At 46.7% G+C, this 12,304-nt stretch overlaps 2 protein-coding genes across 2 annotated transcripts; one reads left to right on the top strand and one right to left on the bottom strand.

Moving 5' to 3' along the window:
* Positions 1–4,476: 4,476 nt before the first annotated feature.
* Positions 4,477–7,337, top strand: pou5f3 (POU domain, class 5, transcription factor 3). Its single transcript, XM_056589406.1, has 5 exons — positions 4,477–5,641; positions 5,765–5,876; positions 6,032–6,162; positions 6,507–6,671; positions 6,773–7,337. The coding sequence occupies exons 1-5, from the start codon at positions 4,868–4,870 to the stop codon at positions 7,043–7,045; spliced, it is 1,455 nt and encodes a 484-aa protein (XP_056445381.1). The 5' UTR covers positions 4,477–4,867; the 3' UTR covers positions 7,046–7,337.
* LOC130381698 (alpha-(1,3)-fucosyltransferase 7-like) lies at positions 7,337–10,684 on the bottom strand. Its single transcript, XM_056589408.1, has 2 exons — positions 10,429–10,684; positions 7,337–10,024 (listed from the first exon to the last, which is right to left on the bottom strand). The coding sequence occupies exon 2, from the start codon at positions 10,015–10,017 to the stop codon at positions 8,947–8,949; it is 1,071 nt and encodes a 356-aa protein (XP_056445383.1). The 5' UTR covers positions 10,018–10,024; positions 10,429–10,684; the 3' UTR covers positions 7,337–8,946.
* Positions 10,685–12,304: the final 1,620 nt, after the last annotated feature.

The following is a 12,304-nucleotide window of genomic DNA, read 5'->3' as shown; positions in this document are numbered from 1 at the left end:
TCGCGCTCTCTTGCTCTCTGTTGCATTCCCTCTGACACACACACACACACACACACACACACACACACACACACACACACACACACACACACACACACACACACACACACACACACACACACACACACACACACACACACACACACACACACAGCCCACAGAGAAGCCCACAGACAAACACACACACACACACACACACACACACACACCCACAGCCCACAGACAAACACACGGCCCACAGACCGAAAGCAACAACACAGGTACCCTCTCCTGTGATGTCATTGTCATGCGTTGCTTGTAGTTCAACCACATTCTTTACAGCTACAACTTGTTATACTATTTAACCAAGAAACATTCTATACCTCCTGACAAATACCCAGGAACATTCTCAAAACCCCGAAACACGGTGAGTTTTGACCTGCAAATATAACCTTCTTGTTTTGCAAATTTTAATGATATAAAGAGCACATATCCACATTTTAAATCAATAAATATATATAGATATACATGCATATAATATATAATATAAGTATGAGATGGTTTAACTAAAGGTGTCTGTTGCATGGTTTGAGTTTGGCGTGTTGGTATGTTTGTATGCGTCCTGAATCGTTGGACTTGTGTGGCATGTGGACGGCTGCGCTGGAAAGCACTTAAAGGGAACTCTCGGGGAATGAGGTTTGACCAATCAGACGACGGACCAGAAGTATTGGCTCCTACTTCTTTCTCGCTAATTTCCCCTGTCCTGTTCCGAGTCTACCTATAGTGCTGCAAAATGTACATACAAAAGAAAAAGTGAAAGTATTCACCTTTTTTATATTTGTACATGCTGACATTTAAAAAATAAAACTTTTTATCATGATGTATAAATTAGTTGGATTATCAGTGTCTTTGTTGACGGTCTCAGGGTGGTGGGGTGTAGTGAGCAAGGGAGAATAAAAGTTTGGAATATGCAGACGATATAAAAAAGACATTGCTGGGTATTTTTGTAAAATAGGCCACCATTTAAAAAAACATTTTAAAATGACATGTAATTGGGTTGGAGTAATATTTGGAGCAATATTTTTAATGAGTTGAACACACAATAAAGCAAAACGTGTCACAATATACAGCTTCACAACCATGAACCATACCATTTATAGCATAAATGTATATATTTTTCAATTAGCATCTTCTATTTCACCACACTTATTGTATAATGTAAATATAAATGCATATTTTGAAATAAATATTGATCAAACCTTATACAAAATTGCAAACAACTTAAAGTTCTAAATGTGTACAGCCTAGATATCTTCTGAATCCAGGATGATAAAACTGTCAAAGAATCCAGTTTGACCTCATTTTACATCAAGGATGACAACACCCTGTATTTGTGTGTGTGTGTGTGTGTGGGTGCGTGTCCGTGTGTCTGTGTGAGAGGGGGTGGGGTCAAAGGCAGAACCGTTTCAGAACCATTAAAAAGCCATCAGACTTGTTTGCGGGGGAGGATCAGGAAAATCCTTGTTTTTCAATCCTTGCATCAGAAGTGTTTTTGCTGTATTTCTTTTGCGTTTTGTACTCTGAGCTATGACCAGGCCCTCCTGGCCTGTGATGCGTTGTACGTGTATCTCTGTTAGGGAGTGTGATGTGTGCATGGGTGAGGGTGACCAATGGGTGAATTTTCCCCATTAGGGATAAATAAAGTGTAGCGTATCGCAAGGAAAGAGGCAGAATTTCAACCTTTACCTGTTCTTTGGTCAGATGTTACAACCTTTTTAAAATGTGGTGTCAGCCATCTTCCCAGCATTAATGCAAAAAGGTGCCAATTAGAGAGACATGCCTTCGACTGACCTGGTCTCCTGCACATGTAGATGTTAAAAAAAACATTGGGTCTTGCCTGAGATAAACCTGTGATCTGCACCCAGTGGGTGGACAAGCCTTTCGGCCATCGTCAAGGTAACAAGGATCTTCCTGCCTACTGAAAGAGAACCCTGGTCACATGAACGTATAAATGACGTAAATGCTTGAACATACAAGGACTTAAACTGTGTATAATTGTATACTCGGCTATGTATAGATGTAAATGCTTGTACATGCAAGGACTTTAACTGTGTACATGCACAGCTATGTATAGGTATAGATCTATAGATGGTCCTCGTAGACTGGTACTGGGATTCAACTGTTGTAGAGTGCAGAGAACCTGCACTTATTTCACATTCATGTTTCAGTTTTACTGAGAACGCATTACGATTCTGGGCTGGTCTGAAGATACATATTAAAAAGCTGCAAATACAAAACATGAAAGAACAGGGCTAAACCGATTAGGATTTCATATGAGAAAAAAAAAACTGTTTTCAAAAGCTAAAGACTGGCCGGATTCCACAGCCAGGCTTGTTTATAAGCCCAGTTTATATGATACCAAAAAAAAAACTACATGAAAGAAGAACTCCCATCAAATATGTTTAACCTCTCAGGGATGGATCAGGCGAACCCCTCCACCAGTCTCATGTCCCCCCCTCCCCGGCCCTCTCGCTGTGCTTTCAGCCACGGCTCAAATCCCCAGAGGTTTCTCGAGAACACTGTCTGTAAAGAATCTAAAGACCCAACATCTGAGACATCTGCTGGCTTTTCAGATCAACCCCTCGGTACTGTACCGGGGGTCTATTCAGAGGACTCCCAGCCCCCCACCCGCCCACCACCAGACTTTCACCAGCTTCCATGGGACTCCCCCAGAGAGCTCTCTGCAGTCCTTCGTCTCTGCCTCTGAAGCGCTGCTTACAGTCGAAGACTCTCGTGTCGCTGCACTTTGCATGACAATCCCAGCCTCTACCAAGGCCATGGCCCAGGACAATGCTATGGCCGGGGTTTGATGTCTTCGAAGGCCATTGACTTACCCCCCTTTTTGGACCGCTGCTCAATCTGCTATTTCCACTACACTCCCATTTCTTTATTTCCATCCGAGAGCACAGTGGAAGGCAATGCAGCAAAATATATACACAGGCTGACGACAAATTAGATTATTATTTTTTTTTAATTAACGTTCAGTCATAATAGGATTTCAACTGGGCAGTGGTCATAATAAACTGTGGAATTGAACTGTGGGAAATGAGAAATAATGTTCCGATTGCATCCAGGTTAGACCAAGTTTATTTTGCTGGCTCGAGGCGATTTCATTTTGCCCCTTCTGAAAAAGCAAGTGCCTCTCTTCGCTCTCTGTCCCTCTCGCTCTTTCGCTCTCTCTTGCTCCCACTCTTGTACGTCTGAAGTGAAACTAGGGGGGCCTGGTGTTTGTTTCACAGAAGAGGTGGGTGTGGGGCGGAATCAAAGGGTTGAGACGTATTGTTCAATGTGAAAAGGAGCTAATGGTCGACCATCGCAACTCGGGGTCTGAAGTCGACGGGGTGCCCCGGGCTGGGTCGTACAATAGCACCCCTCCCCCCCCTCTCCCTTCCCGCGGCGCGTCTTCCTGCCGCAATCTGTAGGCCCACGCCTCACGCTGGGGGAGCGCATCTGTATCGGTGGAGCAGCCATCGAGCACCCTGAATGGCCACCGATCAAGTGTGAATGGCCAAGGTCCACCTGAATGCCGGGGGCTGGTTTTATGAATTTCCTCTCTGTTGTCTCCGTTTTTTTTTGTGTGTGTTTTTTGTATCGGTTATTATTGTATTGTTTCTTCCCCTCCAACATTCAGGATGTATGTCAGAATGTATCTTGGAAGACAAATTCGATATAGGCATATGCTAATAGAATACATTTATTGTATTTATTTATTTCAAATTACGTAGGCCTAATATAAATCGAAAGTTCTTCAAATATTTGCGGGTTTTGGACTTCCAAGGTCTGGTTGTTTGTGAAAGCTGGTTACTCTGTCGACTCATTTCCCAATATTCTGGTCCTACTGAAAACTATATTGTAAGCCTGATTGAAGACCGCATGGAGACCTTTCGATATGTAATTCTAAGACCAATCAGAATCGAAATACAGGCCTAAATCATATGCATCTCCGATCAAACGACAGCCGATCATCTGAGCTGTTTTCTGGGGAAACATATCACTGAGTGGGTTTACCTTCTCGATCATTTGTTAGCCTAAATGTTGGGGAAATTAAATGAGATCCACTGGGAACACAATTAGACACATTTTAATATCAAAGACATCTCCTTTACGATGCATAATTTAAACAAACTGAGCATAATGAGGATGCATGAGGCGAACTGCAGTTATAGTGTTGCTATATGTATTTCGTGGCTGTTTAGCATTGTTAATAAGATGACCAAATGATAGGCCTTCACAGCCTATATGGGTGGCAAACATGTAGGGTGCATAAGCCTGCCAGTTAAATCAATACAGTGGTTTCTGTTTTAAGAGTATAGTCTTAAATCGAAGTTATAACCTATAAACTACGTAGAAAACGTTTTAAAGAAGTAAGTGGGGAAACCACGCCCATGTGGGGAGGACTCAAGGTCATTCACAAATTCACCATCAACCATTACTGCTGGCCAATGGGAGACGAGATCATCCAATCTCCAGCAGCTGTACGCGTGATTAGGAGGACCTGTGGAGCCACTCCTAACTACACAGACACACACACACACCGACCAGCAGTCTGAAGGTGAGGCGGCCGGTGGATTATACCGCTCTATGGACCTGAAGCTAAAAGGCTAAAGACAACGAAAGCCCTTCACACCTTCCTAAAGTGTGGCCCCCACTGTGAATCTTCGAGAAGACGTTCAAGTAGGCCTACTTTTAGTGGATCCTTGCCATTACGACTTTTTGGCTTTTTAGGTTTGCTTTGCAAAAGTTGAACCGATGAGCACGAAACACCGGTAGCCGTACCTAGCATTTCGTGTCGAGCGTGAAGCGGTTTGTTAGCCCGAGGCTTGAAAGGATGTCCGACAGGTCGCAGAGTCCGGCCTCTGACTGCAACAGCCGACCGTATGACTTCAGCCGGGCCAACCTCTACAGCCACCCCACCATGGGGCAGGACAACCTGGGAAACAACGCCGGGTCACTGCAGCTCCCGTCCGGCGTCCTCCAAGACCCGGGTCTCCTCTTCAACAAGGCCACTTATAACGGGATCGCCCAGGCCACGGCGCAGACATTTTTCCCCTTCCATCACGTCGCTGGGGACTACAGGACCTCCGATCTACAAACTGGAGAGTTTGGCCAACCCAAGCATTGGTATCCCTTCGCCGCGACGGACTACACCGGACAGGTACCCGGGGTCATGGCGACCAATCAGCCCACCAACCTCAGTCCTCCCATCGCTGAAACAAGGGAACAGATAAAATTGCCCATGCCTGAGATCAAAACAGAAAAGGAACCGGAGGAAGACTATTCCGCCGAGATAAAGGCCCAGCATTACACCACCGCCGCGGCCTCCGCGCCCATGGCCCACGGTGTCTACTACTCCCCGGCGTGGAACCCGTCCTTCTGGCCGGGTCTTGCACACATCACCCAACACCCCATTAATCAAAACCCGTCCACGTCGTCCGCGTCCTCCCCGTCTCTCTCCCCCTCGCCACCGAGCAACGGAGTCCAGGCTAACTCGTTCTTTAACGGGAACGCAAACCAGGTGGTGCCCGCACCTCCGGCTCAGAACTCGGCCCCGACCCGCAGCAGTGGGTCCTCTAGCGGGGGATGCAGTGACTCGGAGGAAGAGGTAAAGTCGGTTTGACCCGAATGTATTTACCTTTTTGGTGCACACTTGTTGAAGAAAAAAACAACCTTATTTTTCTACACGGGGTGACTCATTAAACGCTTTGCTTTATTTTTTTATTAACAGGAGAACTTGTCTACTGAAGAACTGGAGCAGTTCGCTAAGGAGTTGAAGCACAAACGGATCACTCTGGGCTTCACCCAAGCGGATGTAGGCCTCGCCCTCGGTAACCTCTACGGTAGGCCTAATTGGCTCGAATCCATCTGAAATGTTTTTGTAAATGCTTGCCATTTAATTGTTAACTCTGCATGACTAATTTGCATGTCTTTCGTTATTTGTATTTCCCCCCCAAACCAATCATTCGTTTATAAGTTTGAATGTTTCTGTTTCCAGGCAAGATGTTCAGTCAGACCACCATCTGTCGGTTTGAGGCGCTCCAGCTGAGCTTTAAGAACATGTGCAAGCTGAAACCGCTGCTTCAGAGGTGGCTGAACGAAGCAGAGACTTCAGATAATCCTCAAGATGTGAGTTTCAACAGTTTGACCAACGGCTAGGCCTACATTTTGCATGGACAAACCTTTCCCTGCAGCACGAAGGAAAGACTGCTGGATGCTAATCTTACCCACCAGTTGCATTCACCTGTTAAGAAAAGCAAGCAACCTTGCTAACCCCTTACATTTTACTTGAAGTTGTGGTGCGGTTAAATGCTGCCATCTGGTGGCGATATGTGAATAAGCATTTTTACCATAATTACGTCATGTTCACCTAATGGGCCACTGGACGATAATATACACTTGAACATTCTCAGGCCAGTGACTCTCATAGTGTGGAACAACGTCCTGACTGTTGGCAGTATTTTTCTCCTCAGATGTACAAAATTGAGCGTGTGTTCGTGGACACCAGGAAGAGGAAGCGGAGGACCAGCCTGGAGGGTACGGTCCGCTCCGCCCTGGAGTCGTACTTCATCAAGTGTCCCAAGCCCAACACCATCGACATCACGCACATCTCCGATGACCTCGGGCTCGAGAGAGACGTAAGCCCCCCCCCCCGCCTCAAAACCCTTTTTATGAACGGAACCGGAACGCGGACCCCCCCCCCCACTAACCCGAGCCGTGTTTGCTTGTCCGTTCCCAGGTGGTCCGCGTGTGGTTCTGCAACCGCCGGCAGAAGGGCAAGCGGCTGGCGTTGCCCCTGGACGAGGAGTGTGACGGCCAGTACTACGAGCAGAGCCCCCCGCCTCCTCATCCTCCTGCCATGGGCATGATGCCCTCGTCCATGCCCGGCCAGGGGTATCCAGTGCACCCGTACCCGGGCGGCCCGCCCACCCTCTACATGCCCCAGCTGCACCGGTCCGACGCCTTCAAGCAGGGCCTGCACCCCGGGCTGGTAGGTCACCTGACGGGATAGTCCACCAACCCTCCAAAAACAACAATCACCTCCGACCTATGATGGAGTTCCCCCCACCCCCTCAGTCATAGGGAGAGTGGAGGTCCCACAACAGACTCGTGTGCGAGAGGGCTTGTTGACAACCCGGTCCTGTAAGACTCGGCATCGTTTGGATGTTTATCTCTTTCGGACGGCTACCTCAGTCAAGTATTTGCACCGCCGTGCCTTTTCTATTTTTTATTTTTTGGTCCTCCGAAGGAGCGACTACTTGTGTATTTTAGATTGTTTCGTCAGTTGGAGGTCATGCCACGGGTTTCCTTCGTGTTCTGAATTGTTGTGAGAACAGAGTTCTCATTTGGTTAATCTCAGTGTTTACAGTAAGAGCTACATCGAAGGATGATTCATATGAGCTCGGCTTTTAAACGTTTTTATTTTTGTAAATGCTGTGAAAAGGATTTCCTGGAAGATGGTTTGATATAAGAAAAAAACACCCCAACAAGGAATTTCAATTGGTAATGATTTAAAAAAAAAAAAAAAAAAAAATGTTACAACCTATGACATGCATTAGAATTTCCTTTTTGACCAGGTTCATTTTAATAAAATCCTCCTTTTGGGAGGATGTAACATTTTTGCACAAAGTGGGTTTATCTTGACCAAAAGTCCACTGTCTGTTTCTTGTTCTATGCACAAAACGGGCGTGTTTCTGATCAAACTCATGCTAGTTATTATGGCTTATGATCTTAATTCAGGTACAAAGAGTGTATATTGTTCTCAGATGCAATGCTGCTTGAAGTATCTTTGACAAACAAGTTCTCGACGACTAAAATGTAATGACTTCTCTTGATATATTTTTCACTAATGACTAACATTCCTAGTCGGCCATTTCCATTCAGTCATCAGCTAAAGACTTTTGGCTACTGGACTGTAAATGAAGACCTGGAAGGGGGTGCGCTATAGTGGCCACAGGGAAATGTTTAAAAGGAACTCTTGTCTACGGCTTGGTTGAATATAATTTAGCCCAGCACAGTTTGTATCAAGTGATCAAAGTTGAAGTGACAGAACTTGGGATTCTGTAGAGGAAATTTCGCAATCTACTAGCTGGGCTATTGCGTGTGTGAGAGCAGTGCCTTATGCAAACATGCTTTTGCATTTTTTACGAGTTTGTCTGCCTACATTGACTGAATCAAGATTTGACCGACTGGCCACCAGAAGTCTTTAATATATTGGTACTGTGGTATATGTTCACAAACCTTTTCATTTTACATTTCCTTTTTTGCAATACCTATGCATACAATAGTGACTGTATTCTAACTGCTACTTGGTAATTTATTGAAACTAGCTCACCCAATGTTTTCTGTTGTGCGTGTCCCCTATACTTCACCTGTATCTGCGCCAAGCAATTAAATGCATTTTTCAAAAGTATTCAATCCAATATAAATTATTTTTCTTTGAATTATTGGTTTTAGGTCATGTAGTCTTTAACTGCATGTTGGGCGTTTCAAACACTTATAGATCTGAAAGCAAGTGGAACCACTTTCTGTTTTGAGGTCCCTATCTAATCCGTTATCATGTGGTTTGAGGTCAGTACTCTGCCATGTTCAGATCAGTATTGCAGCACTGCTGTGTATAGCGAATGAGCAAAGAGGAGCTATGCTTGTGCCCTCAATTTATACAATGTACGCACTTTCTGGTGAACATTTACGCATACAATGTGTATATAAACTAAATGTTAAGCAAAAATCAACAAATGCATAGCCTTGGCTGAACCTTTTATATTCCGTTTTATATATCAATGCATCAAAATTGTATGTAGCAGCTTGAATGCAATAAGTTTTTATTGGATACCTAATACTGTAATGCTACTTGTCTGGAAAAACAGGATACTGTCCTCTTGTGATTTCCATTCAGCCACGACCCCTTGGTCAAACGTTAACCCACGCTTCTAGGTCGGTGTAGATCTTGTGCTTAGGTAAGCTGTCGTGTTGAGAACAGATACTACACAGCCTCTCCCTCCAGTCTGTGTACTGCTTCACCCGCCACTCCTTCTGCCACCCTAAAAAATGCGAGTAGCTCTCCTCATCGCTCACCAGCTCTCGCAGTCGCCTGCCCAGTTCTCCAACGGACGCAAACTCGTCCACGTGGATGAAGGAGCTGCGCGGGGCCACGGCTTTGTAATCCTTCAGTGGGGGGCCCAGCACCACCGGAACGGCCCCCGACTGGTAGGCGTTCCGCCACAGCTTCTCCGTGATGTAGTCCCTGGACTCTGAGTTCTCGAAGGCCAGGTAGAAGTAGCATTGGGAGATGGTGGGCAGGAGGTCCTCCGGAGACAGGGCTTTGTGGTTCCAGCGTCCGTACACGGTGACGGGGATGCTGTCGCTTAGCTGAGCGTACAACCGGCTCCTGCGGTGATCCGGCCTGTAGCTGCTAACCACCCAACAGACGGGGACGCTCTTATTGTGAAGGACTGGCTCCTCTCCATCTCCCGGTCCCCTGGGCACCAGCTTCCCGTACGGGATGTGGATGTCCGCGTCCCTCCGGTAGGACATGGTCAGGTTGAAGAGGTCTGCAAAGGGCCGGAGGTCTCCGTTGTTAGGCGGGGACTCCAGAGACATCCAGACCCATCTCTGGCCCTGCGGCCGGGGCAGGACGAGGGGCAGGGCCTGCCGGCCTTGCACCAGCTCCCGGTTGTGGAAGACCACCACGTCCGCCGTGGCGAAGGTGGAGCGGTCGGACCGGAGCCTGCACGACGACACGTTGTAGCGCTTCAGACACACGTCCCCTTCCAGGTCCAGGGCCAAGCCGAAGGGCCAGTGCCACAGCAGGACGGTGACGTTTGGATGGGGGGCGGGTTCTCCCCACGCCGCCTCGGGCGGCAACCACAATTCACAGAGGAGCAGGAGTGGGAAAGGGAGGCAGAGGAGGAAGACGAGCAGTCCCTTCATCGAACCGATGAGGGGGTTCAGAGTCATCCGATCAGCGACCTGCAACGACATGTTGACCCTGGCCAATGTTCAGCCGGGTTTAAATCACAATTATCCATTTAAAATGTGTGTGCAAATACAATAACCATACATATCAACATAGCATTCTGTGTGTACAATTATTTGAAGGTTAGAGGTTGAGGCCAGTTAGACACCCCACACACTCCTGAAATGTAAAGTTAGATTTCTCAAGATTTCTCATAAATACACATTTGTTGCATAAATTGTGCTGCAGGTGCATTCTTAAATGTAACATGTATCACATATGTATTTATATTTAGATTAATACTTTCCAATGGATATTTCCATGTAACTCCAGACCTCCATGACCATGTACATTGTGGTTTTAACGCAAGACTTGAAGTAGGGACCTTGTGACCCCCAAACAACACTTTTACTGCAACACACTTTATCCCCACTAACCTGTCAGAGATGAAGGTCCTTCTGATCCGAGGTCAACACTGAACAGGCTGCTGACTGACAACGGCGACCGATGTTCTCAGTATTTAGTTTTCAACCGTCATCAACTTTGACATTGACAGTTAGGTCTTGGTGACTCTCTTCCAGGTTATGCTAAGCGGTGAAAACACTTCCTCTTCAGCAGTCTGAAACATACTTCTCTCTCTCTCTCTCTCTCTCTCTCTCTCCTCTTCTACCTCTCTCTCTCTCTCTTTGTGATTGTACTGCCTTTTAAGGTATATTCCCTTCCCTTTTTCTGTCTGGTGAATAATCCATACTTGGCTTGTTTCCTCTTGCACAACATTGTACTTGTTCATGTCAAAATCAACTGAAAAGTTCTGTGAAGCGAAGGAAAATTGTAAGCATATGAGCCAGGATGTGGCCAGATTGCTTTACCATCTGAATGAGTGTACTGTTTAACCCTTATAAGGTGTTCGGGTCTGTGGGACCCGTTTTCAGTTTTTAGCTTTATAAAAGTGATAAATAATTATTTTTTTGAACTAAGATTCATTGGCTTTGGCTCATTTTCTGTGAGGAACATGAATCAGAAAACATTTTCAATGACCCCCCCCTCTATACCCCCCCATCACATTTATATTACACACAGGGTGTTCGGAGCTGTTTAAGTGTGGAAATCATAGGTTCTGTGCACCCTAATTTTCCCTTCTTCCTCTGTGTGTGTGTGTGTGTGTGTGTGTGTGTGTGTGTGTGAGAGAGGGAGGGGGAAAGAGAGAGGGGGAAAGAGTAAAGCAGGTGAATGGGCCCTTGGTGTGAGCACCCACAGTGTGCACCCACTGTTTGCAACCTTGTGCATCCCGCACAAGGTTGCAAAATTGGAGCACCCAACACTATCAAGCTTGGGGACCTGACACTATAAAAAAGCTCTGTCAGCGTGGTTCCATACCACAACTGATCAAGATGGCAAAGCGATTCTCTGTTCAGACTGCCCTACAGTTGATATTTGAAGAGACAGAGGGTTTTGATGGTGATGCAGAGGAAATAGTTTCGGAAAGTGAGGATAACATTTCAGAGTCTGACACCGAGTTTGAAGAGGAGGATGAGCATCAGCCAGCTCCGAAACGTAAAAGAGCCTCAGGACTAGCCCTTCAGCAGCCAGGACAAGCCTGCGAGCAGCAAGCCCCAGGACCATCCCGTGAGCAGCCAGGACCAGCCCGCAAGCAGCCAGCCCCAGGAACATCCCGTGAGCAGCCAGGACCAGCCCGCGAGCAGCCAACCCCAGGACCAACCCGCGAGTAGCCAGCCCCAGTACCAGCCTGCGAGCAGCCAGCCCCAGGACCAACCCGCGAGCAGCCAGCCCCAGGACCAACCCGCAAGCAGCCAGCCCCAGGAACAACCCGCAAGCAGCCAGCCCAAGGACCAACCCGCAAGCAGCCAGCCCCAGGACCATCCCGCAAGCAGCCAGCCCCAGGACCAACCCGCAAGCAGCCAGCCCCAGGAACAACCCGCAAGCAGTCAGCCCCAGAAACAACCCGCAAGCAGCCAGATGTAGGACCAGCCCGTCAGCCAAAAAGAAACGCTGTGAAGTGTGTGGACCCATGATGGACAGAAAAACACAATATACATGCAACCAGTGCAAAAAATACATATGCAATACACACACAGTGAGACTCTGCCCCTCATGTGTGGTATAGTCTGATATACGTATAATGGCTGTGTTCAAAGGCTTTAATGTGTTGTTCAGACAGATGTTATTGAGTATGTTTCAATTTCTAATGATGTTGATTATTTCCCAGTTATGCCTGTTTTATGAGGCATTTCCTTATTTTGTTGCATTTTAATACAAAAAGAAACAAAAACGAGTGGCACCTCTATTCATAAA

Source organism: Gadus chalcogrammus, chromosome 4 (assembly GCF_026213295.1).
Source record: "Gadus chalcogrammus isolate NIFS_2021 chromosome 4, NIFS_Gcha_1.0, whole genome shotgun sequence".
Classification (NCBI taxonomy): Eukaryota; Metazoa; Chordata; class Actinopteri; order Gadiformes; family Gadidae; genus Gadus; species Gadus chalcogrammus.
The sequence above is the reverse complement of the archived record's forward strand: the minus strand, read 5'-3'. Positions and strand labels throughout refer to the sequence as shown.